General features: G+C 41.8%; 2 protein-coding genes across 6 annotated transcripts in view; one reads left to right on the top strand and one right to left on the bottom strand.

Moving 5' to 3' along the window:
* Positions 1-18,987, bottom strand: part of ABCC1 (ATP binding cassette subfamily C member 1) — a 48,335-nt gene extending 29,348 nt beyond the window's left edge. Inside the window, 9 exon segments of the mRNA XM_048320465.1 lie at positions 673-734; positions 3,698-3,823; positions 4,912-5,049; positions 5,446-5,571; positions 6,354-6,530; positions 18,661-18,768; positions 18,770-18,844; positions 18,846-18,950; positions 18,952-18,987. Of these exon segments, the coding sequence (XP_048176422.1) occupies positions 673-734; positions 3,698-3,823; positions 4,912-5,049; positions 5,446-5,571; positions 6,354-6,530; positions 18,661-18,768; positions 18,770-18,844; positions 18,846-18,950; positions 18,952-18,987 (953 nt within the window).
* Positions 18,988-22,160: 3,173 nt separating this feature from the next.
* On the top strand, positions 22,161-26,528 carry CEP20 (centrosomal protein 20). 5 transcript variants are annotated; one of them, XM_048321088.1, is made up of 5 exons: positions 22,161-22,245; positions 22,677-22,874; positions 23,476-23,560; positions 24,421-24,563; positions 26,090-26,528. In XM_048321088.1, exons 1-5 carry the CDS (start codon positions 22,218-22,220, stop codon positions 26,164-26,166), a joined length of 531 nt encoding a protein of 176 aa, XP_048177045.1. In that variant the 5' UTR covers positions 22,161-22,217; the 3' UTR covers positions 26,167-26,528. The 5 variants fall into 5 exon arrangements, with proteins under 5 accessions (XP_048177045.1, XP_048177047.1, XP_048177046.1 ...); XM_048321089.1 differs by having other exon boundaries at positions 22,162-22,245; positions 24,424-24,563; XM_048321087.1 differs by lacking the exon at positions 22,161-22,245 and adding an exon at positions 22,252-22,404 and having other exon boundaries at positions 24,424-24,563.
* The last annotated feature ends 1,076 nt before the right edge of the window (positions 26,529-27,604 follow it).

The raw sequence follows: 27,604 nt of genomic DNA, 5'->3' as shown, positions 1-27,604 counted from the left end.
CATACATCCTCCTGTCTTTACTGGGAGAATTAGACGCCAAAACATCTAAGGATCCAGGATATGCCACTGAATTCAAATTTCAGGGAAAATAAAAGAAAGGATAAAGTGATCTCATTTGAAAATCAGCCAGGCACTTAATATTCCCATGCCTAGCAAGTTTCAAAATCGTTATTAGCCTTTAATTTCACAAAGTAATTCCTTTCATCTAGCTTTCTGTTGGAACTCTGGCCAAGTACCAGCCACAACTATATACCAGTATTATTTTACATGTTTCTGTGTTTTAATTCACAAATAATATAGCATTACTAAAATTAAGTTAATGGGGAAAAAAAGAGCCCATTGGACAAAAAGAGGTAATGGTTTTCAATGTCTTAACCTCTAAATACAGCAAATAATTTCTACCTTCTTGTATTTCCCAAAGAACATTTTTTACTATATTCTTTCATCAAACACACTAAATATATACTGTCAAAATTTAAAATTACAAAGACCCTACAAAGGAAATAAAAAAATATTAATCAAATTTGAAGAAAAAATTGATTTAATCTATGACACAACCAACCAAAACAACCAAAATTACTGTTGCATGATTATTGCTAATTTCACTCTAAAAGCAGGATCCCAAAGTGCCGCCTAACTTGAACTGGTGCTTTATGCAGAGCTTGATCTTACCCAGTGATCCACCAGAATGTGATTCTGGAGAGGAAAGAAGCACTGAACTCTGGACATGGATTCTAAAGGAGAGAAAAAGAAATCAATCCACATGCAAAGTGACTGATGAAGGGCCTAAAGAAACAAGCAGTGCAGAGAAGATGTTTTTGAAATTCCTTTTGTTTACAGTATTTTTCTCACATTACTAAAACTTTTTTATTTATGCTGCTGGGAGCTTGTTCAGAAAACACAAGCACAGAGTCAGGGCTGACAGCAGGCTCAACCACTGGGACACAGGAATAGCAGTGCTCCATATCAACAACACAACAAACAGCTGAAGGAATTTTAGAGGCCAGTGCAGGCCAGACAGTCTCTCCAGGTGTCATGTTCAGTGCCTATGTCAATGCAAGGTACGCTACCATATGAGGGCACAAATATGTTAATTGGGTAGTTAATCATGAATGAAAAATTCAGTTCTCCTGTTCTAGCAGTGAAGTGCTAGGACTCCATTGACACAGATACACAAATGAAAAAAAATTGTAAACTCCATGAAAGCACTCCAAAACACCCTTTAGGAGCCCTGCATCTCATTCATCAAATATGTATGGGAAACTGAAGTATCTATACTTAAGTAGCTCAGCACAGCTCCTTCAGTGCACAGCTTGCTCGGGTCCTACACCCAGCACAAAGGCTGGCTCTTTCAGCTGCTCTCCAGGTTCACATCCTCTCCTAATCTGGCTGGGTTAAAAGAGCATTATGAAAGGCTGGGAGAATTTCAATGGTATGAAAAATTAATTTACTTGCAGAATTTCTGTGCACATTTCTCTCTTCCCTCTTTCAGAGCTCTGAACAGCATCTAAGGAATGCTAACACCACTCCTTAGGCACAACAAACCACTGGTTTTATCATCAACTATAACTGGAGCAACTCAGATATTCTATCTACAGAAGTTACCAAACATCACTAGAGTATTGCAACTAAAAGAGCCAGAGCCAAGTGTTTCAATCATATGCATTTTTAACTCATGTCTGTGTAGCCTGGCTTCTCCTGTACTGTGCCGTCCTGCACCGTGTTATAATCCAACTACACAAAACAGTCTTGCATTTTCTCTTCTTCACATAGCCTTTTCTGCAACTTTTACAAGGAACAATAAAAGTATGTATCAGACAGATGCTTTTGTTTTTTGAAAGGGGATAAGAGTTTCACATCTCCAAAGTATTCAAACACCTGCAGTAAAATGATTGCAAACAAATCCAATACCATCAATTAGTGAATAAATAAAAGTTTTTAAAGTTAGAGAAGGGCAAGGGGACAAAACTTTGAGAGTTCAGCCACTCCTGCTTTCCTGACAGACAGACTTCTACTTCAGCAAATACAGGGAATACTTTCAACTACACCAAAATTTTAAAATATTCTGAACTTTACATAAAATGCTGTATTGCTTTTTTTTCCTTTGTATTTTTTTTAATCTACTTGCTGGTGGAAACTCTGAATCTAAGAGCCCACTAGATCTTGTACTACCAAAAACTCGACTTGGTTTGTATAAGTGAAAGTTTAAAATATTAAAACATGTTAGATTACTTTCTAAATAATACTACTTTTGATAAAATTAAATAGTTATCACACAAATAATTAATAATCCTACTGACTTTCATGCCAGATAGAATGAAGAAAAGTTTTAACGAGTCTGGATTTACATAATGTAAACAAGATACAAAACACATTGTCTGACTTCTACATACATCAGCATCTACATCTTAAAAATTTCACTGTAGTTTGCTGGCTTAAGTAAACATACACTAAAATTTTACTGAAGGCTCACAGACATTTCTGGTTTGGAAATATTTGGAAAAAGGGAATAAAGCAGAATTTAAGGCTGACTAACATGATTTCTTTGCTCTTTTCCCCAACAAAATGGAAGGTTAAAATTTGAAGTCTGCCCCGTTTCCTAAAGACACTCCTAGAAATTCTCAGAAAAATAAACCACTGTGGTCTCAAAGCACCTTGTAATTACTACAACCATGATCAAAGAAGAAAAGGTTTCCTTATACCCATGGTATCCTGGTCAAATATATTGAACCCGTGAATGAGATGAAAAGAACCAAAAGACGAAGAGGATCCAAAGACTCAGCAATATGCTCCACCTTCCAGGCACACACACACAGACTGTCTGCCACGGCCAAGCAGAGCACCCCTGGCACCCTGCAGACTGGTGGAGAATGTAACTGTGGGATTCAGTAAGTGCAATGGTCATGAACCCTCTCCACAGTTACAAAGGCAGTATTTATTTCCCCCCTCACATATTTCACACCTTCCTTCACCAGTCAGTGTCACTTAACTGCCATCAAACCAGAATTAGACCTTGTAGAGAACTGAAGTTCCTAAACTCAGCACATCCAAACTCCAGGCAGTGGCAAGTGTCACCCCACTGTGGCTCAACATCTAACCCAGAGGTGGTGCAAGGATGATCCAGCATCCTTTGGGTCACTTTAGATCCCCACCATAGAGCCGGTATAATTAAGAACACATGCAGAGAAGATACTGTCAATGTAAAATTAGATGTCTACATCCAAACCACCCTCTAACATCAGCTGCTCTTGAATCTGAGCTGATTAAATTTTTACTTGACACAAGAGAGATAAAAACAGAAATCAAATGCCACCTGCCCAGGTTCAAAAGCTTTCCAGGTCTAAATTCTTCCCCACGTTCAAATAAAGTGAATCCACATGCTACTGCCTACTGAACATATCAGATAACCAGGAGCACAGCATTTCAAATCACTATTTCCCACCAACTGCCAGCAGCACTACTGAATATAAATACATATAACTGATCCTTCAGGAATGCTATTCAGCAGTGAGTGCAACAGTATTTTTGTGCTTTTTTCTTACATACAGCCCCTCCCTTCCCCCAGTTTTGCATGTTATGGGCTTCTTTTGCATCACCAAATAAAAAGCAGAATTTTAATTACTTGTCATCTGGGAGATTATGGCCCTGGAGCTCATTACACAGAATACTGCACGTGTGATACTACAGACTCACTTACAGGATCATTTACTGTTTCAGAAAACAAAGGTGGTTGCTCTGGAAAACAACACAGGATGAGCTCTACTAATACCAGGACAAAGTAGATGCAGAAGGTGACATAACGAAATGCATCCTCATCAGCACCCTGCAAAGGAAGGTAATATTCCAATTAGAATGCTTGAGGAATTAATTTTAAATAACATGTTACGATTAAACAGAAAACAGCTCCTTACTGTAAATTCTGCAAACTAAGTGCTACACTACTCACCCCCATGCAAATTAAAGTCAGTGTCTATTTTGGTAAAGGGAAGGTAATGCGAGGGGAGAGGATGTGAAAGACATATTTATTTTTATTCAGTCACTACCATAAAAATACAAGCATAGATTTCTTATGTAAAAAGTTCTCCTTAACACATGGTTTGTGCCAACACAGCCCCAATTTGAAGTCAGTGCATTCCTTACAGGAGCAAGACATTTATGCACTGGGTAGCAAAGAGTATTGAAAGCAAGTTTTTTAGTTAGTATGCACATAGAAGATAAGAATTAGAGGAGCAGAATTTAGATTACACTTTGTTCCACTGTGTGCAAAATTCAGAGGTTCTTTCAGTTTTTTGTCTGGGACTGATGCATAACACATAAGCCACAGAAATCAAAGCACAGGGATAGATGGACACCCACTCTCAGTAAAATCCCATTCCCAACAGCTGAAGACAAAAGTTGGCTGAAAGTTCCCAAAATTCCCAATGCAGCTTAAAGGTTCAAGAAGCAGCTCCACAATTAGTCTGTTATTTGAAGGCCTTACTACAGGGCAAATTAGCATAAAAATATTTCATTTTGATTTTGTCCAAGCAGGTGAGACCACACCAGCACTGAACAAAGTGTTTCAGGAAATCCACTGTATAATCAACAGGAAGATGATGTAAACTCCCAGCCAGAGCAGTTTGATATCAAAGATTACACACTCTGAGTGTACTTGAGCAGACACATCCGCTTTCTCCACCAGACAACCCAATTTTCTTGGCAACTGTTGCTACAGTTAAAATCACTATGAATTTCATGAGCATTTCAAAACAGAAGTCATTAATTCTTGCTGCTTTTGCTGTTACAACCCAAGGAATGAAGGTACACTAAATGAATCATTAACTGATTTGACTGGCATAATTACCAAGCAACTACTTTATCACTACAGCATTTGGGATTATTTTCAACTGAATGAGGCTAAAAACCACTTACCATATTTAAGGCATGTTTTACTTTGGATATAAAAACCACTGTGGCACATAACAATGAGATGAACCAGAAAATTGTCATTACACCTGAAGACTGGACTCCTTTTATTCTTTCATATTGTATTAAAAATGTGGCCAGCAACTGTAGACAAATAAGATGAAAACATATTCACAAATTTTAAGTTTTACAATAGGTTATGCACACGTAAAAGGTACTGTGCTAAAGTCTGCTTATTTAACATTTCTAATCCAGTATCTCCCAGATCTTCTAAACGTCTGAAATTTTAAGTGTAATTCAAAAATACATTTAAATAGGAAATTCTCTGTATCAGTAAAGATAAGGAGTGGGCAAAAAAGGGAAAAGAATATACATTACATAGAAATAAACAGTCACATACACAAAAGCACTGCCAAAAGCTGCCAGTCTTTTACTTCTTTACTTTTCTGGTAATTAAAGAATTACAGCACTGTGAATAATACCAAAATGGTGTTATTGGTTAAAGCTTTGCACGGACAATGGCCATGCAGAAGAACTTACCATTGTTATACCCAATACTGTAGGGCTAACAAGAAAAAATGGAGCTCGAAAAATATTTTGACTTCTTTCCCAGAAAGAGTAGAAAAGGTCTGCCCAGCAGACTATCCACAGTATTAAACCCAAAGCCTGCAAGAAAAAAGTGTCTTTAATGCATCAGTTCACAAAGATAATGCAGCACAATATACAGATGAACACTAGATGTTACGTGTTAGCAGGAGTCATAATCAGATCCTATTGTTTGGGCAATTCTACCATATGCACAAAAGAAAAGCAATTTGGCTTTAATTATTGAATTCCAGCTAGAAGAAAAAAGTTTACTGATTTTTAATACCATGTAATTCAGTCTATCATGAAGCAGAAAGCTGGTCAATCTCACTCCTGAATAACAGACTGCAGAGGCAAAAACCTCTCCAATACACTATGCTATTCTTCTTAATAAGAAGAATAAAAGTCCATCTTAAAACTTTGCACTTATTCTACAGGGAAGAAAAAATCCAAAATCATTAAGTACCTGTTTCACAACTGAAGCAGAATAGAACACCTGCAGCAGCTCTAGAAATGTATACCGTGTAATTTAAGAAGCTGGCAGGATAATAAATTCTTTTTATGATAGAAATATGGGCTTTGAGATTGAGTTGCCTTAAAATAGTCTTCTCCAACTGGTCTTTAAAAGGATTTGCATGTTTGTTGCAATGCCAGGGTAGATTTCAGAAAGCCTTATAAAAGGGCAATGGAAACAGGAAAGGCTGGGAAATCAAGCACAAGCAGAACAAATAAGTTATACCTGAAGTGTGCACGTGGGTAAGGGCTGAGGCTCAAAAAAATACTGTGCTAAAACATAGCTGAAAATAGATTCCAATTTCCAAACAAGCCTGATAAGTTCTGATTTTGTTCAAAGACTCACGTACCGTTTTGGCTTTGTTAAGGTTTGACACTTGAATATACCCCCTGTCATGACGGCGAAGGTACAGGGAGTACACTGGGAAGCAGAGCCACAGGTAAATGCAAGGAATCCAGACCAGGACTGTGTTCTGAAAGCATGGGGTGAAGTCTGGATCTTCTGTGTGCCATGTCAAATTCCAATCCTGGGGCAAGAAAACAGGCTAAGTTACAGACAAAGCCAACACTGAACTTCAGTATTTGAAAATCAGAAATAGGGACTCAGAACAAAAAAATCCACAACAAGGCACATAACCAAGTTAAAGGCTCACCCTTGAAGCTCATTTCCTACTCAACAAGAAAAGAATGTAAATCGACATAACCCAATGTTTTCCTACTTCTCTCAACACAATTCTCAAACCCAAGATAAATCACCATACAATCAAACCAAAACTGATGCTCACAGTAATAAAAACATAACTATTTTAATTACTGGCACAAGGACTATTCACAATGACAGACTATTTAGTAGTAACGTGAGTTTTCATACCATATTTACAATTGCTCTGAGTTTGGAAAATCTCTTGCAGCAAATTTTACCTTAAAAATCACTGACCTTGCTGAAAAATTATCACATGCAACACATTCTCTCAAGTGCCGTAGATTTTTGACTCTCCAACAGAATAATCCAATGCACAATATTGCAGCTGCAGATGGACTGCAATATTCAACAGCCAAAGCTTTGCTCCCTGGCTTCTGCTTAAAAGTCACTGAGCCAAGAGCAGCAGTCCCATGCCCAAAGGCTTGTTGACTATAGTGTTAACTTTTCAGTGGCAAAGCGTTTTTTCAGACAGTTGCACAGCTTACACTACACAAAACACCAGTACCACTACTGGGACATAATGACAGCCAGTAATCCTACTCCTCTGTAGAAGCCTGAGCTGGTCACTGAAACAGGTCCCATTGTCCACGTTTTATAGATGAGGAAACAGAACCAAAAGGAGCTGTAGTGCCTGTTCCCTCTATTCCAACATCAAAGCCGAATGCAGATCCCACTGCCCAGAATCACCACACTTTGATCCTTGTTTATCCCCATCTTCCACTGAATAAACAGCTTCAAACACAATGACAAAGAGAACATAGATCTAAAGAACAATGGAAGATACATTTTCCTTCCCCATTTCCCTCGATTTCTTTCAGAATCTAGGATTTCTTTCTCAGCTAGATACAACAGACAGTATACACAGGAAACCCAGCTGTTATTTTTCTCCTCTAATTCCACAGCATTCTAAAAATTCTTCTCACTTTGTATCATTTTTAATTTTTCATTTTTAGAAAATCTCTGAGCTTACTACAGCCAATTCAAGGGAACTAACACTGGTTGAACGTAAGAATGCCCAATTATGTTTGAATGTATCTGTGTAGAGGTCATACAAGTTGTTCGTGACAAGGCAGCGGCTGTGAGACGCTGTGAGCAAGCCACACACTTATTAAGTTTCCTGACCGCATAACTCATCAGAAATTTCAGCTGAGTCATCCTCACATTTAGCCACCACGCAAATGTTTTTGGCTTTCTAAGTCCCAGCTGCTCTACTCCAGCACAACAGCCAAGAAGAAGTCTTATGATTCTGCAGAACAGTTTACAATTCACAAATTAAGACAGTGTAAGATTATACAAGTAAATCAACAGGATGTAATCAGCTTTACAAGAAACAAACAAAAGCATTGACATCTTTTTATTGAGTAAACTTTCGGAGATCTATACACTGTTTAGAAAGTTGTTAACTTCTTTTTCAGTGTTTTTAAATGCTTGCTATAAAATGAATCTAGCAAATACCAGCAAGGTCAGAGGGCAGGTAATGCACGTCACTGCCATGTGGCAAAATAAAAGCAAGAAGTGCTGTATGCATGACTACTATGCATATTGGCTGGAGGATATTCTAAAAACGTGCAACCTTTCATTTGACTTTCATATTTACAAGTTATCTGGAGGTGTTTGTTTCTGCATAAAAGGCAAGAGTGCACACTGCAATGGTACTTCAGGGCTCAGAATAGGAAGATGGGAGAAATGGGCAATTTTGGGCAAGACTACTGCTAGAATTTAACAGCAACATCAGTTCTTTCATATGTTTCCAGGATTTCATCCAGAGGCTGTTGCTATCAAGTAGGAGCATGCTTAGCTTTAAAAACACTTCTCTGTACAAAAGAAATGGCAACACAGAGGTGAGACACAGAAGTCCCTTCCATTTTACATTCATGTGAGGTGGCAAAAGGCAAGGAACACATGAAGAGAAGAGACAGCAGTGCTTTTCCTGCTGCTTCCCCAAGTGCAATTCTCTCAGGCTGCATCTACACAAGGCAGTAGCACAGACAGGAACAGAGCCGCAGACCCAATAGTTGCTGCTGAGCACCCCATGTCCTCACAGGACCCTTCCACTCAGGTTCACACTGCTGGCTCACGGCTGCCCTGCAGACTGACCAGCAGCTACTGGAGTTTCCCAGTTAACACCAGCCCAAAAGGCACTGGGGCCACCGGAGTGACTCACCAAGCAGGCCAGGGACTGTCTGTAGGACACATTAGCAGCAGACTCTGTCTGAACTGAGCTGTGACAGCCCTCAATGGTCAAGAGGAACTCGATCCATTACAAAAGGCAGGCATACCCTAAGTTCTGCTTGGAGGACACCACAGCTTTAGAAGATTCCGCTGCAGTTAGAAAACACGTGACTCTCATCACGAAACCATCGTGCATTCACATCTAAATTACAGGTTCAGTTACGCAAGTCTAGACTACTTCTGCCAGTGGAAAGTACATGCTTCTCCTTTGCTTTATTTAAACCCAGTTTCAGTTGTTTTTTTCCATCACAAACAAAAATTCTTCATGGAAAAATGCAGAAACATTCACTGAAGCAGACCTTTGTATTTAACAGACATTAATTAACAAATTAATGACATTTTTTCTGACTCAAGTTTTAGAAACACTATTTTATCAAGTTCTATTAAAACATGAAGTTACTCCATTTTTCTCAGTTCAAAGATTAACAATTTTCACTCTGACTGATCAGTTAACTCTTCTACTTTGCAAAGTCACATCAAATGACACAGATACAACTACTGAAAGCCTACCCAAACTAGCAGCCTCCTGCCATAAAGGACGAGGAGGAAAAAAGGGGTAAGGTCTATAGCTATTAGACTGTATAATTTGGAAGCAGCCTTTATTTTAAGCTGTGACTGCAGGAACCCACTGGAGAAGAATCAGCCCGATCCTTGTTCCTTCCTTGGTAGATGTTGGGAGAGTAGAGATACACTGTTGGCTTAGTTTTAGTGTAGTCCAGAAGAATCATATCTCAGATGTTAAATAGTTGCAGATTAGTTTTTCTTTTCAGAAGTTCCTTAACAATTTTAAAGTTTCCCAGAATAGCAGATGGGTATTTTTAAATTTACCTGACCTATTTCTCAGTTTTCATTTCTATCATCAGCAGTATGGTTCAAAAATACCAGTCCACAGTTTTAGTGCCCTGTAGCATGTTTTCTCTCATGGCACAAAAAAGCTTCCTATCACATCTGAAATTAAACCCTCTGTCTACAACAAGGGCACAAAAAATGCTTGGCATTCCCCAGAATCAAGTGGATCTATTCACAGGTAAACCACTTATTTAACAGTGCATAAACACTAGGAAAATTAATAATTATACTAATTCCTGTCTAAAATTTCAGGAACAGGCAAGATAAAAACATTGGCAGAAGAACTGTAAGACAAAGTTGCAACACAAAAGATCAGTTATTCTGCCTTTGCTGAGGGAAGACAGACCAAGGGCAGTTGCATGCCTCCAGTACGGCTAATCTGAGCAATACCAGTATTTGATGCTGGCTGCCTCTCCTGGCAGCCAGGAAAGGCTGTCAAGAGAGCAGCCAGGGGTTGCTTGTTCTCACATCAATAATCCCACTTGACCAACAGCACATTTTAAAATTCTCATTGGCAGAAATGGAGAGACCCAAATTGCTCAGTTTCATGCCTGCTGTGTGCAAGTGTGCTGGAGATGCAGGCTGCTAGCCACACTGTTAAACCCACCTGCACGAACCAAATTGTGATTCAGAAGTGACTTAAAACATTACCACACACCTATGTAAAAAATGAAATTACAAAACCACGCTGGAATCTTAACATCATGGTCAACACTTACTCCTTCAAATGGAGTTTGACACTGACATTGTGTACCCACTACTTCAATATCACCCACAGAAGAACAACCTCCCTTGTAATACCAAGATAAAGCTTCTCAATCTTATCTCCCTAACAGTAAAAAGGACTTTTTGTTTAATGCAATGTTTACATTTAGTTGAGTGAAAGTAATTAGCTCTCTCAGGCACTAATACTGTAATTGCAGCTGACAACTTTCATTATAATAGTATCATCACTTTCCCACTGAAATAGGAAGTCTTACAATCTGCCAGCTCTAGATACAGGATTGAAAAATTCCCCAGCGTAGCACCTATAAACCCATGACCTGACTGAACCACTCTCTCTCAGTGTAGGCTAAAAGCCAATAGCTTCATGGCATTTATCTAGGACAGCAAATTTCCTGCCTCTCCCCAGATAGGAGATTTGGCAGATCTGGCTGAGCCTACATCTTCAGAGGAGCTGCATCAGTGCACAACAGGGAGGGGGGTAAGGGGAATGCAGAAAAGGACCTCTTTTTTAAAGCTGCTTTAAAGGAACTCTGACCTTGCTTTAAAAGTCCCTCATACCTGATATGGCATCTTTGCTCTGCCATTCATATTTTGGAATCAGATCATGAAACCTGTATTGAGGCTCACCATTTGTCTAAGACCATATCTAGAATGGAGCCTAAACAAGCATGATCATGGCACAACCTTCACCAGCATCACATTTGCTCTGCTGTGCTTACGGTTCAGGCTACATCACAGGGAGTGACAAGTTGATAAGACAAGCAACAGATATTTGTACAAGAAAAGTACTCAAGAGCCCCTAAAAAAGCAGCAGGAACACCCACACCTGCAGCTCTCCTGTCTCCTCAGCAATATTCACAGAAACAAGCAGTAGACAGTAACAAAATCCCTAAAAGTGGTAAACAAATCACAAAATGAGACATATGACATTCAAATAACCATCACAAACTTTCTATTTACGTGTTTTTAAGTCCTTTGAAAATATTATACCTATTATATTGGAATTATTTTGAAAAAAAGTACTACTTCCATTAAAGGATCCACTGGCTCTAGAATCAAGTCCAGATGAAGTAGCACAATATATGTGGACAAATATCTTCCCACCTTAGCTGGCATTTATTTCCTCTAGCTTTTTTCCTTAATAAATAGGAAGTCACTCAAAATGCACAGACCTCTCCTGTGACACAATGTAGCTGTTTTTCCTGCAACTGAGGTTAGTGCAGAAAATAAAATGGTACCTTTGTGGTGGTGCATAGACTGACCCCATGCTGTACTTACATAAAACTTTCAATACACTGCCAATTCCTTTGAAGTCTGTGCTAACTACATAAAATTAATGTTTTACTGTAGCATTTAATGGTGTACTCTGCAAAACAGGAGGCAGAAGAAAAATTTAAGACACTTGTACAGGTTTTACAATAATACTTTTCTAACAGTTTTTTTTACACGCTTGATGAAAGAAAGGCAGCAGTGATATTTTTTTATTTTTGGAAAACATAAGCCCAGGATTCTACTAAAAAGTAAAAGCCACACAACCAAATACTTGATCTCATTCCCAGATCTCCACAGACTCTAGAAACTACTTCTGCCAGGAGAAATTGTGGAATTATGCTCCTGCATAGAACTGTACCACTTACCACAGGCAACGGAACAAATGAACAGTGTGAGCCTGACTGCCAGTTTGGGAAGAGACTTCAGCACTTCCCTGCGTGGGCTCACATGAGGATAGGTGCTCATATCCACACAGTCCTCAGACCTTTCTTCGGGCCAATAACAGCCCAATTAGATCAGTAAGTTTCTGCCTTTTTGTTATTCTACTGCCACAAAGGTGAAATAAGAAATGTTAATGGTAACTACCACATTGAGTTTTAAGAATTAGATTCAGATCTCCAACCCTCGTGGAGATCACATTCACCCGCAAAAAAAGCATAGTTTGGAGTTTTATTTATTACTACAGGAGAACTAAACTTACCAAGCAATTGTGGATTTCTCACAAAACCATGAATGGAACAAAACTCCTGCTACTAAACATGAAGCTCATTGGTTAAAATGCTGGTAGGAGTCAGGGAAGGAAAGAACAAATAACTGTTTAGCAAAAGTTAAAAAAATACAGGTCTCCAATTAAGGTTTTGACATGCAAGTCCTGGGTCTGAATGAAGAGGCTTAAATCATTCATAAGCAAGTCTTCTAGCCCAGCTTCCCAAAATAATACATGAAGCTTGAGACCTCAGAAAAGGGAGGACACCATGGCCCTCCTTCATTTCAAATTCTGAAATCTGAGCTTTATTCTTAAAATCTCTTAATGTTGTCAAAGACAAGATTGTTAGAGCAAGAGGTGGAAAAGTGACAAAAAATAATAACCATGTAATAAACAAGAGACCTAAATTTCTTAATTGTTTATATTAAGAAGAATTAGGGCGGGAAACACCAGTAAGTGTTTGCAGTGACAATAAAATGCCCTTAATTTCTCATATTGTTTTCTATTAGAAATGGTTTTAGCAAGTTATAAATGGTTTTAGTTCTCAACAGTAATGACTTATATAATGCAGATTTGACTTGTTAACACACCCAACGAAAAGCCTCTACCTTCCAATAACTGGTCCTGAACTTAAATCAGGTGTCTGTACCTCCTTGTCCCAAACCCAAACATCAGTATTTCCAAACATTTACAAAGAGTTGAGATCCTTTATTATAGAATGCACCACATCAGCTGGAGCTGTGTGTAAAATTCCAAGGAAAAAAAACATGTTTCACTTTTTTTCCCCTTTAGCCTAAAATAAGAAGCAGGTGCTAACAAATTAGCAGAGAAAGGAACACCTGCAGCATTTACAACAGCTGAGCTTTGTAATCTAGGAAGCTAAAAGCCACCAAACTATGGCTATTTTTTTGTGTGTGTGTCAGAGAAACATCTAACAGATTATATTAGCTCTTACAAAATTAAAATTCAGCCTCTCTCGACTGACGTTGCATTTCTGTACCCTGCCGTATCTGCAAGTACCATGACAAAACATTTGGCCATTTGACAACAAAATATTTACCACTACTAGTTTCAGAACCAAAGGATGGAGCTTACCCTTCTGCAAAGTTTTTCACTGAAATCACTGTTACCTAAAAAGGATACAAGAAAAAGATTCCTGCTCTCCACCATCTCCTTTTTGCACCAAAAACAGGGCTTCTGCTTAATAATGCAACAGCCTGTACCCTGAGTTCAAATCACTGAGAAGTTTGAACACACCTGGGTAATAATCTTACCAAGGGACTAAGATAATAACTTAAGTTGGGATAAACTGTATCTGAACGTACCACAGATGCAAAGAGTGAGAAAACAGTAATGCAAGGAGTTCTGACTATTGAAAGTAAGCAAAAGGTCAGTACCTGGCAGTACGCTTTTTAGAGATGTGACCCAGAGTGACTTCAGCACAACCCGGACTGACCTTCACTTGGTCCCAGTATAGCACAGTGTTTCAATGTAAACTGCATTGTAATTGCATGAAACACCATGAGTTATTCAGGCATTTTGCCGCATTTTTTTCCTCATTTAACTTTTCTGAGCAACTCTGGGTTGCCAGCTGTAGAACTACAGATCATCTGTTCAGAAAATCCCCATCAACAACAGATTATGAGGCTTAATTTCCCTGTATTTCCCTTAATTTTATCTATTCTGGATCAAGGGATACCAGTTTCATTTCTAATCTAAGTTTTATTTTTCTATGCACATTTAGACCCTTGTTCATAAATGGAAGAAAGCTGACAAATAAGCCTCTGGCTTTCATCGCCAAAAAACACAACAGCCAAGGCATGAGAATCATGCAATGTACTGTTAATTACAATAAAGCATCATTTTGTGTAAAGGTTTCTGTGTTTAACACTCTGCTACTCCTCTGTTCCAAATGCTGTGCACGTATGACCTTCCTGTGTCAGCAAATATAAGCAGTTTCCTGAGCTGCGTACTCTTTAGAAGAGACTAAACTCAGCTGTTATCAAGCTCACCCAGTACTCTCCCACAGCACCTCCAAGTCCCTCCCTCCCGCAGCTTTGCCACAAACACACTGAAAAAGCACTAAAGACGTATCTTACAGTGCAAAAAGCTGCAGGGTTCCAAGAGACATGCCAATTTACTGCCTATCTGATGTGTGACAGCATAAGCCACAGATCTTCAGAACATGAAATTGCTCCGTACATAAGAAGACTGCTTTTTCTTCAGAAGTCTATTTCAGTAAAACTACTGGTGTCCTCATGAACAATGTAAGCACAGCAGCTGTTTATGTCACACAGTATCACTTCACAAATGTCAGTTAATAACTGTAATGTATTAAAGAACATGAATACCTTTTTTTTAAATAAAATTCTATCAAGCTACATTATGGATCTCTCCTGCTACAGCAATGTCAACCAAATACAAAATATAATGTCTTTGGACAAACACTAAGAAAATACATTTATTTAGGCAGACAAACATGTCTGAAAGCCTCAGACAGAACTCTACATAATAGCAAAGGAACCAAAGCCCAATCCCTCCAAGTTGGTCCCTAGATTTTGCACACGAGGCTCTGCCTCATCTTCACTCATCCAGTCTGTTTTTCTTCTGTAGTTTGTTTTCACACAAAAAGAAGTGCTAAACCTAGAACAGTATGTGGATACCACTTCTTTACTAACAGTGAAGAGGCTTCACAAAAGCTTTCTGAACCAACAGGGAAGAAATGGGCCACAGTTTACACAGCCAGAGATACAGCTTAAATCATTACAGGACTCTGGTTTTCAAAACAAAACAGAGAAGCTGAAAGCTTGCTTTTCTCCTAGAAGTGAATGCAATTACTTGCTTTCAATCATTTCTCAACAACAAAAAGCCCAACTAGAAAACTGTGGAAAAAATTCTGCTAAATTCCTACTGAAATAAAGAAGTTAACGTCTATCTAAATTAACTTTAAAATAAACAGTGTCTGCCTATGAACGACATGATAGGAACTTATATAAACCATTTATCTCACATTCCCTTAAGTATAAGCAAGAACCTCAAAAGTTTCAGATGCGTATTTGCCACTTCTTTTTCATAAAAGCCCTATTGAGAGCTTTGAAATCTCAAAGTGTCACAAAAACTGTTAACCTCTTCCTTTAGCAACTTCAAACATGAAAAGACTTCTCTAAACATGGTACTGCAGGCTTTACAAGCTCTGAAAAAAAACTGAAACCAAGATTTTATTCAAAGCAAAAACAGCATATTATTTCAAAATGTACACGCACTGAGACCACCAACTGTGCATGTGCAGATATCTCCAGACATCCAGGTCAGGAGGCCAAAGTGTACAGTGAGTTCTACATCTGCTGTGACACTTATCCTGCTTACCGGAATCACAGTGTTCCTCACCCTGCTTTACCTCTGGGTGTTTGTGTGCTGGTATTGAAATAAGGTAGACTGCAGTGATACTCTAGCCAAAGCTATCTCAATGTGTAAGGTCACAAAGTTTTACAGCTTGAATGGGCCCTTAAATCCACTGAACTGGAATGCAAGTAGTGCAAAACGTTACCCCAAGTCCACTACAGCTTTTGAAGCTTTTATTGTCATCAACAGCTATCAGTAAACAGTAACTTTATGTTGCACAGCTGCACCTTTCTTTATATTATGGATGGAATATTCATTCCAAGACACTCGGCGATGCTACAGCAAGCAAGGGTTAAGTATTTGTCTAAAAAAGGAGTCTGGTTCAAAGGAAGCAAGATGCAATAAAGTTCTATAAAATAACTACATGCAGTAAAATCTGATTGCAGTGAAGTTAACACAGAGTAGGGGCACAGAGATAGGTTAGACAGTGAGAAAGAAAAAAAAGTAATGGAGTGAAGAAGATGGCAATCTTCCTTGGGTTCCTGACCTTTCAGAGTAAGTATTAAATAAAACCAATCTGTTTAATTCTCAGACAAGAACTTTCAACAATAACATTCCTTGGGTGTGCAAACAAGAAAAATCCTGGCCAGCAAAGCCTAAGAAGATTAGTATACAGTTTTAAGGGTCCATTAGGTCCTTTCAACCACAGTCTTCCCCACAATTTAAAACTGAGTTGTCCACAACTCAGGATCCCTTTTGACAGAAAACACATCTTCTCCTCGAAGCAGAGCTTGCCAGAAATCCTCTGCTCCACTAGCAAAGCTCCAGGACCAACCAAAACAGCCAATGCAACCACCACAAGAACGCAGTAACACGTGCCACTGTGTATCCAGCTATCACCCAGCTCTGAGAAGTACAAGAGTGAAGTCCAGAAGCCAGGAAGAACAGCAGCACAATCACAGGACGTATCTAAAAGCCCAGTAAACACAGCATATACATAGACAATTTCTGAAAATCCAGTACAGCTTCAGCTTTAAATAGCAGCAATAATGGAAATGCTAGAAAAAGCAGCAGCAAGAGTACCCATAAGCACCCAAACTGGCATTACTACTCTCCCCTACTGGGAATCATGCAATAACAAAGTGGAAACAGAGTGTTACTTATGAATACAAGTTCAGCATGAAGGAAGATTTTTGCAAGCACATCTAACTCCAACTCAAGTGCACAATTGTTTTTCTCCAGGATCCGAAGAATCCAGAAATCAAACCACACCCATAGGATCTTTAGCTGGAAGAAATTAAAGGCAGAGTCCATGTGATCTGGAGAAGGATGACAAATCGCAAACCATTGGGAATCAGTGCAACTAGTGGAAAAAATGTATGGAGTAGTTTTTACAAAAACACCAGAAATGGCTGTAATAGACATGAGAACAGTTTTCCTAATAAAGGAATCTGCTGTCAGAAATCCTATATAAACTAGTTGCTTCCAACATCCTAATTGTAGTTCTTGTGTCTACCTGATGTTACAATTCCACAGCTCAAAGTATGAGCTGGCAGCTCTTTTTCACAATCCTACTACTCTCTCAAGTCAGTTTTTCCATAAACTAATTCTGAAACATGTATTTTCTTAGCCCTTCAAATGAAAAGTCTCATTCCAGGGGAGAGAAAAAATATGCATAATGACAACCCATAATTTAGCCAGTTCTGAAAAAGCTGAGAAATAGGAGAAAAGTGATATTAGTATAAGCAATGTAAAAGTAAGTCAGCCGAGTCACTTTTGATCAGTTGGAAAAAACTAATTGCCTTAGTCTTGATGATTTTAAATATATCTGTTCAGTAATACCCTAATGGTTCTTGAGACAAACAGTACAGTGGTATTTGTTGAGACATCTATTTAATTTTTTAACTAGTAAGGCAGCTCATTAGCTCAAAACCATTTCGCAAATATCTGATGAATACACAAGTAGCTCTTTCCCCTATGTTGCCTTCAGTTTTCCCAACTTCCAGCTCTTCCCTTCCTCCACACAACCTCCTTCTACATACAACCAGTTTGCTCCTGAGATGAATTCTCACTCCGGTCCTGCTCTCCCAGGTGCCTCGCTGCTGCCAGGACCCGCGGGCACCGCACAGGAACCCGCGTCTCAGCTGAGCAAGACCCCATCGCAACGTCCCCGCATCGCTCACCTGGGCTCAGCTGGCTTTCAGTTCACACACAGCACCTGCGCTCACCACTCTTGATGAAGGAAGAGCGAAAATACTGCTGTACAAGCATACGATAAAGCTACATAAAGCGTGTCTGTGGCCTCCTCCAGAGCGGGCACCGCTCTCGTGTGACGGCAGCCGTCAGGCACCGTTATTGTTGTTACCCGCACGGCCCCGAGTAACGCGGCCGAGCGGCCAAACGCGTGGGCAGAGACCTGCTCCGGCCACTCGGGAACTCGTTCCCAGTCTCCCGGGCAGGCACCCCCTCGCCAGTTTCCCCCTCCAAGCATCTCCCTGCCGGAAACCCCGCGCACGAGGGGCGCCAGCACCCGCCGCGACCCGGCCGTGGGGACATCGCGCCCAGGCGGCGACCACGAGCCGCCGGCACGGCCCGGCCCCTCCGCCGGCCCGGGGCCGCTCCGCGGCGCACCGCAGCCCCCGCGCCCTGCCCGGGGGAGCGCCTGCACCGCAGGCTCCCGCTGCCCCGCTGCCGGGCGCAGCCCCCTCGGGCTCCGCCACCATCCCCGTCCCACCCGGCTCCCCGCCATCCCTCCGTGCCGACACCGGCAGCCGTCGCCGGCAGCCGTCGCCGAGCCGCGCCGCCGCGGCCCCATCCCGCCGCTCACCCAGAAGGGCTCGGAAGCGCCCACGCTGCAGAAGCTCTCGATCCCCATGGGGCGCGGCAACGCGACCGCGGGCTCCCGCAGCAGCGCTTCCCCGTCCGCAGCTCTCCGTGCCCGGGCGGCGGCGGGCGGGGCCGGGCCGACAGCGCCAGCTCGGAGCCCTGATTGGCTCCGCGTCACGGGGATGCCGAGCCCGTCGCCGCCGCCGCCCGCGCTGCGCGGCCCCGCCTCGGTGCGGCGGGGGCGGGCGGTGCCGCGTGCGGGCACCGGGGGCTGCGCCCGCAACGCTGGGGGTGAGCGCGTCCCGCGGGGCCACCAACGCCTCCCCATCCGGGGCGGACGACGGGCCCAGGGGCCTCGGCCAGAGCCCAACGCGTGCCTTTGTTCAACGCAGAAATGCCCCGCGCCCCCGGCAGCGTACCCGGGGCGAAATCGCTGCCCTCGGAGCACCGCAGCCGCGCCCGCCTGCCCGGCAGCCAGGGTCCTGCGCCTCCTACCCGCACCGGACCTGCCCGCCGAGCCGGGCCGGACCGGACCGGAGCCAGCGGCGGGCATGACGGCATCCCCCTCCTCGTGGCACTGCTCCGGCCCCTGGGTACAGGGTCCCCACGTTTCCCCCGAGGAGAGGTACCGCAGTGCCCCGCTGGCACCCGGGCCCCGCGGCACTGAGCCAAGGCACCGTCCTCGGGGAAGGCCCCAGGGAAAGCCTAAGCTCACCTTCAAATAGCTCACTTCTCAGCGTGAACCAGTTACACTGGTTTCATGCCCTAAACTAGTTCAAGTTGACTAGCATGAACAGAACCAAAACAACTACATCCACAGCCAGGTTTGCATCAAAATATGTACTAGTTGAGCTAACTGCACAGCCCTGTGGTTGCGCTGGGCTGTGTCTCATGCTGCACTCTTCACATCCTATTTAAAATGCATCAGTTAAATCCAGTCAGCTCGCCTGACTACTGTACCAGAATAGACCAGCTGGAGTATGGTGGTACGTATGTAGGAATCGCATCATATGCTGCAGGAAATAGCAGGGTGGTTACATAGTACTCTACAGTAACATCAGAAATCTTTAATCACACAAACGTCAATTTAAAATGCTTTTGTCCATCCAGGGCAATTACGGCAACAAAGTTGTTAAAAAGAGGTCTCATTTGTTTAACAGATAACTTAAAAGCAGGCATCACACATACCAAAAGTCTATCACAGACTGCTTCTTTACTCACCTGCACTTTCAGAGCTGCAGTTTCAGAGCTGTGCTGGTAGTGGCCAGATTGTCCATCCAGCTGCACTGTTTCTGGTCTGTCCCCCTGGATCCCACATTCTCAGGGTGCCAGGTCGAAGAGCAGCAGCAGCTGCGTCCAGCCCAACCCTGGGCACATCTGCATTGATGAATGGAGCAGAATCATCACAGAAAGATCAAGCCACACACATTGGGTGTCAGAAGTTCTACGAGCTTGTCAGTTTAACCCATGCCTTAGTTCATAACATGTTAAAATCTTTACAGTATTGCAAGAGAACAGCTGAATGTTCAAGTATGATTCCCTTTATTTTTATATGCAGAAGACAGTAAATAAGCATGAAGTGAGGAGTTTCTAGAAAACTACATTTTTACCTACATGTGTTTTTCTCAAGATATTATTGTAAGCTAAAAGACTAACAAAATTTAAGTTACACATCCTAAATACTTTTCTCTCAGCTTCACTGTCCCAATGTCACCAGTCATCATGCTCCATGTTAATGATGTTTCTCCTCAAATAATGATACTTGGATCTCCACCTCAAACTAGTTCTCTTCCAATTAATTCTATTTCCTTGTAAACCAAAGCAAAGTCAAAATACAGAGTAAATAATTAATGTGAGAGGAAGCAGAAGAGTTCAGAAGAAAAATGTAATGGACTCAAAATATTTATTGTGGAGGAGAAAAACCAGAGCTGACACAAGGCCAAACTTGCAGAGATACAGAACCACGGTCTCAGAGTACCAGAAAGTCACTGAACACGGATTTCACAAACCATTGTTGTAACAGCATCTTTTAAAACACAGATTAATACAAGAAACAGAAACTGAAATCTTGTTTTAAAAGGGAATTCCCTTGCAAGCAGAAAAAAGAACCACACAAAATTCTATATGAACCTTTTTTTGTAGGATACAAATTGAAGCAGGACAGAAAATACAGTGTGGAAAACTGCAACACCTTATCAATGGGAAATCAGGTGTGATAGAAGAGTGACTCACAACGTCACGGAGAAGTTTGGAAGGATGCGGAGAAACATGTTTAGACTGTGAAAATGCCGTAACATTAAACATAAGCAGCTGTTTGTCCCCGGAGTCGCCCTGGGGATCCGGGCAGCAGGCTCAGGGTGGCCAGGGGCACGCACTGCTCTGACTCACTGACAGCGACTGCTGGGCTAAGGAAACACATTGACTTCACCATCACTTCTGCTCTTCCTAAATTTTATTTATTGACCTCTACCAGAGATGCTTTGGAAGATTGTCATATAAACATTGCTTTGAGAGGAAATGTAAAAAACAAACAAACACAACAATCCTACCAACCTCCCCACCCCCCACACTTAAGTCTTGTGAGTCTTGGGCTTTACTGCCTAAGGCGACTCACATTTTCCTACAAGCCCCAGCAGGCTGCTCTATCTAGACCATGGCAAACCCAGTTTGTTCACCCACGCCGACTGCATTTCCTTTGGGAAATACTTAATGCATTGACAAAATAAACACTCTTGACTCATCGCAGCAACACGGAGCACACACACAAGCCTCCAGACACGCCAGGGATCCTCAAGTTTGCAAAACACGCCATATACAGTTACATTTTGGCAAGTCCTTTTCATTAGAAGCTCATCTTTGCCGAGTCCTTTTAATCGACGGTACATCTGTCGGTACAAAACTCCTCCGCCACACACACGGGAGAAATTCTCTCTCATTTTCCATGTTTCCTTCCCCAATCTTTGACAACCTCTGAAATTACAGAAAGAGAAAGCACGGCAACCCTGGCACTCCGCCCAGCTGGCAGGGCTGGACTGCGGGCGGGCACAGCAGGACAGCGAGCTGCAGCTCCATGGGCAGCACGGAGGCGCTGCTGATGCTGGTTATTCTATCCGGCACGACCTTGCCCGCTGGCAGCAGAGGGATCCCCTGTGGCTCCCGTTCCCTGAGGGGCCGGGCGGAAGCTCCGGCAGCGGGCAGCGCGGATCCCCCGCCCGGCCTCGCGGTGTCCCCTGAAGGAGCTCCCACCGGCCCCGCGGTGTCCCCTGGAGGAGCTCCCACCGGCCCCGCGGTGTCCCCTGAAGGAGCTCCCACCGGCCCCGCGGTGTTCCCTCAGGGCGCTCCCGCCCCGGCCCCGCGGTGTTCCCTGCGGGGGTTCCCTGCGGGAGCTCCCCGGCCCCGCGGTGTTCCCTCAGGGCGCTCCCGCCCCGGCCCCGCGGTGTTCCCTGCGGGGGTTCCCTGCGGGAGCTCCCACCGACCCCGCGCCGTCCCCTCAGGGCGCTCCCGCCCGCTCCCGCGCCTGCGCAGTGTGCGCGGCGCCATCCGGGTCCCGGCGCGGTCATGGCGACGGTGGCGGAGCTCAAAGCAGGTCGGGGTCGGGGCCGGGGCCGGCGCTGTCTGGGGCCACCGGGAGGGCGGCCCGGCGGCCCGCGGCCACCTGGATGGGCCTCAGAGCTGCCGCGGGCGCAAATGGGGACTGCCGTCCCTCATCGCTGCTCCCCTCGTGTACCGTGGGCTGTATTTCATTGTACTTAAACACATCTTGGTGCAGTAACATTCTACTTCTTAAATTGCCAGAATGTATGCTTGCGATTTAAAAGAAATGTATTTGTGACTTCTCCGAAGGCTTGACTTCTCTCTGTGACGTGCCTGGCCTGGTGGGTGCTGGCACGTGCGCAGGTGTGATGCCTTATCGCTGTTGCACTGGGGTTCGCCAAAGCTCTGTTCGCATCGGGGCTAATTAATGCTGCTGCTTGAATGAGTTTGCCTTTAAATTAACGCGTCTTTTTATGGTGATAGTTTTAAAGGACACACTGGAAAAAAGAGGAGCTCTTGCCCAAATCAGAGCGAGGATCAGAGCTGAAGTGTTTAATGCCCTGGACGACCAGAGCGAGCCGCGGCCGACGCTGTCCCGGGAGAACCTCCTGATCAATGAACTCATTCGGGAATACCTGGAGTACAACAAGTACAAATACACAGCATCTGTTCTGACAGCAGGTATTGGCAATGAATTTGTGTCATCACTGTAATAGTAATCAGTGATTGTTTGGTTGAATAATTCCATTGATATTATGGAATTAGTAAGCGTGACAAGCTACATAATCTTGTCTTCCCTTGGCAATTAATAGGGTACAAACGACCTCTCCACAGTTCTACTTGCAGCATTAAGCCAAATCATTCCATTAGTTTTCAAGAAAACTTACTCTCTGCTCCTTTACCCTTGAGGTACATTGTTTGACAGAGTAGTTGATGCAAGAGCAAGAAAACTTGATAACAGCCTGCCGACTCAAATTTCTTGAAATGTCTGAGAGTAGTAGTTTAGAGAGTTGTTTGCCTGATGAATTTATCTTTCCGCTGTAAGACTTCTTTAATATTTTCCTTAGATTCTTTTAGGGTGAAGATAAAAATTGTAATGTCCTCGTAAATTTTACGAGTATGAATCACTAATGCTTAAGTGAGTTCCCTAGAATTAAAATACACTGTTAGTTATTAATAGTCTAAAGGGGAGGTGTGTGCTCTTATGCTCTTTTGAAATTTTCTGTTAATTGGTGGCATTTTTCTTACCAGTCTTAAGAATTTCAGGGATTTTTTTTCCCAGAATCCGGCCAGCCTGAAGTGCCCTTGGATAGAGAATTTCTTGCCAAAGAGCTGAATATAGTTGAAGATGCAAGTGGAAAATCAGTGTAAGGAGGAATTTTGGAATGTACTGTATATTCTGTATACCAGTATATTTTTCTCTTCAGCGTTATTATAAATCACATATAAATGTTCTCACCAACTGAAATGTGGCTGATCCCACTCCTGCTCTGATGTGCTGGATTCAGCTTCATGATGCCAAACATGGGGCCATTTTCAGACATACTCCAGACTTAACACTGAATTCTGCCAACACGGTGGCATTCCCCAGATAGTGTCCTTGCACGCCAGAACACAACTCTCTTACCAGTACATTCTGCTTTCTACAGAAAGTAGATCTGCTCTTTGCATATCTGTGAGTTGCTGTGTGGAGCAATAAAAAGATTACTGTGAGATTAGATAAAAAGTCACAGTGCTCCAATACAACTGCATTAAAGAACTGAGGGCTGAAGCAGGTTCAGACATGTTCAGCATTCTCTGTAGCTTATGCTGTCTGAATCTGTCAGGTGCTTAGGAAGAGCCAGGTTTTAGAGGTACTGTGGTGGACTGGCCTATAGCCCACCAAAGTCTGATCTTTTGTGAGTGTGTGGGTCCTTCTGATCCATGGATGAGAATGTGGATCTCTGCTCTTGTGCTAAACACGCTCCATTTCTTCACCTGGAGCTGGAGTTCAGTGGAGAGTGTCTCAGTCTGAGATTTTTAGAGGACTGTTGGTGTTCAGGGGGAGCTTAGGTCTGTGCTTGTTTATGTAATGATACTTGGCATAATGTGTTTTAAATCATTAAAGACATCTGTACATATTGTAGAAGTAAATATTAAGATCTAAGAATTCCTGGGTAAAAGGTGTATTTTTAATGCTCAGTATTTCATAGACTTTACAGACTACTTTTGTAATTTTTCCCTTAAGCAGACCTCTCCTGTATGGAATTCTCTCTCATTTCTTACATGGTGGTAAAGAAGAAAGTACCCAGAATATCCTTCCAAAAGTGTCTTTGATGAATTATCCAAAGCAGAACCTTGGCAAACCACCTACTGAGAGAAATCAAAAAGGTGGGTGCAATGTCATTTTGCAGAAGTTTTATCTGTGACTAGATTTCCTATACCATGCATATGCTTATAAAAGCATAAACATGCAGCTGGACACAGTGTACCTCCTCCTCTCTGCAAGGAATGCGTTCATCTGACACCAAATGTGCCATTTCCCTAAAGGTTCAACGGGCCAAATTCTACTCCCTTATACTACTGCTAATCTGAAAAGGGTCAGCTAAAGACAGTCTCACTACATTGGCAATTTAATACAAGATTTTAACCAAAAGTCTCAATAAAATATATTCAATAGTGGGCATATCTCTGTTTCTTATCTGGTCTAACCTAATTTCTTTAGAAAGTTCTTAACTCTTTAGCTGTCAGTTCTTTATATAGGCATAAACTTTTTCTGAGAACCTAATTCATATCTCATTTGCCACAAAAGCTTAAGCCCAAAGTTTATTGCTCTGTAGTAAACACTGCTAAATGTTATTTGCCCTCTCTGGTCTGCTTTCAGACTGGTTACAATTAATACCACCTAAGGTAGAGAATGAAAAGGTTCATTGGTCCAGTTTTTTCCTTCAAAGAGTCTGCTTGGCATATTGCTTCATTTTTTACTGTGAAAATTTATTACTCTCCTGTTAATACTATGAACCATTTGGTTTGTATCCAAAAATTTCAAAAGTATGAGGCCTGAGATGTTACTGACATCTAAAAAGTGTGAGAAGTACTAACAGTTTTTAACAGTTAATTCATTGAGACAATGCTGCTCTTCTTCTGCCAGAAGAGGGGGCTGAAGAAACAAAATTTCCATACCAAAACTGCTATAAATTACCTCTTTGTTAGAAAACAATTATTCCTATCAGAAATTTCTCCATGTTTTAAAACAAACTGAGTATATAAGAGAATTGTTTTTAAAGTATACTTTTGTTTCTACTGACTGCAGGATCACCCTGCCCTGTTGACTCCAATGTAACTTCACATGGAGATTTAATTGGTTACTGTTAGTTACAGAAGTCAGGACTAATCATAAGACACAACAGCATATTGCTTTTAAAACACAAAAAACCATGCAAGTTTTAAGGCTTTGGACCTTAAGTCAATATATTCTGAAATTACTTTCTGCATGTATTTGTTGAGTATATTAGTGGAGACCTAAAGGCAGTGGGTTTAAAATACTAATTATCCAGCTCTTTTAATTAGGCTGCATATTCAGGTAGTCAAGTCCATTTATAAACTCAACCTGCCAAGTCTCCTATTTAACATCTAACTTGCTTTTGCTTATTTAGATGTATGAGTATTCCAGCAGGCTGGGGATCCTGATAAAAGGTGTGGAATATGGTGTTTCTTTAGCTCATTCAGTACAGCTGAGTTGGAAGTTGTCGGAAATCTAATCTTAGTGATGCAAAGCTTCATGGAAACATTCATTTGTAACATTGCCTGGGTTCTCTATGATGATATGGTGTATCAAAGCTGACAATAGTAGAAGATAGTACTCACACCTTGGACCTCCAAATGCATGAGAATATTTTTGTCTGTTTCGTTTTCAGACAGAATTCCAGAACCAGGAAGGATGGCTGGCACGAGCATCGAAGAGCCTCTTATTTTACGAAGTATAAAGAGATGATATCTTTCATTTGCTAATTTCTCCTATCAGGGCCTGTCGGATTTAATTTAGGACATTCTTCATTGCATAAATTTCTCCAATAAATCCAATGGGACCATTTTAGCTTGTAACATCTACTCATGAGACAGGATCACAAGGTCATACTTAGTGTCAATTTAAACAATGTTGGCAAGGCTCTTTCTTTCCCCAGTGCTGATAGAAGGAAAACCGTCTAGGGAGTCACATTAGTGAATCCTGTGTCTAGAAATTGCACCTGAATATACTGGGTTTGTCCAATAAATTTTTATATAATAACTTATAATTTCTGCACTTGTATCTTTGTGTGTTTTTCCTGTGCTTTTGAATAAATTTTTTCTATTTTATTCTGTGTGGTAGTTTGAGAGTGTTCAAACTAAACATTTTAATAATTAATTTTAAAAAGAAGCTACAACTTTCAGATAATAAGGGAAAAATAAATTTTTAATAGAAGATTGAAGTGATTTAGAGGGATAGTTGTTTTTAATTCTCTGGAAATGAGGACTATATTTATCTTCATGCCAGCAAACAAACGAGAGTAAGTTTTTTCCATCTGGAGTTGCTATAAATTGTACAGTGTAACACTGGGTATATGGGACGGGAAGGAACTTCTGGGGTTTTTTCCCAAACAACATGAAACTCAAAGTCAGGCAAAGCTAAAAATAAAGTTGATAGTAGATTACAGATTCCCAGAACTCTTTTTTAGCTAAGGTATTTACATGTTTTGAAATGATAATTTATTTTAAAAGCCAAGCTTGCAGGGGTACATAAAAAGTAACATCTATTTTTTCTCTTTTCATTTTAACAAAATGCATAAATGTTAAATATTTCCAGTGGTACTGAGAGGAGGTTTGTATAAATAAATCTCTAGAGTCAGGTCCTTAAAAATCTTTATTGTTAGGTAAATGGTACAGTGGAGGGGGGAAGAGAACTCGCAGTTTGTGAATTTGAAAGGACCCCAGGTTGTGCACGCTGTGAAGTTTTGCCTTTATCTTGGTTTGACCCAGTTAGCATTGCAGGGATACTTTTACTTCTACAAGCAGCCTGTACTCTAACATGGAATTGCAGAGAGGCTGCATTTATCCATTTGAAGCCTCAGCAGTGAGCTCATCTCCTTCGTGTGACTGGCAGTGCTGGCAGCTCCCCGTTGGCTGATTGTGAGTGTCTCAGGACTGCTGCCAGGAGGGGAGGACGTGTGTTTGCAAATAAACCTCAATCAAATCCATCTGTAAGTCTTCAGCTCTGCATCAGTGGCAGCTGACCACTGGGTCAGGCGAGGGAATCTGTGTGTGTGCCCTCAGTGTTTGCTCTGTGCTCACGCCCCTGTCGCCTTCAGCTACTGAGCTGAAGAGCCATCCCTCAGTTTTTAATTTGGTCTTCCAGAAGTTCAGTGCTACACACCTGTTTTTCCATGAACCAGTGG

This window comes from Corvus hawaiiensis, chromosome 16 (assembly GCF_020740725.1).
Source record: "Corvus hawaiiensis isolate bCorHaw1 chromosome 16, bCorHaw1.pri.cur, whole genome shotgun sequence".
NCBI classification, from domain to species: domain Eukaryota; kingdom Metazoa; phylum Chordata; class Aves; order Passeriformes; family Corvidae; genus Corvus; species Corvus hawaiiensis.
Note: the sequence above shows the minus strand (reverse complement) of the source record. Positions and strands in the feature narration are given on the sequence as shown.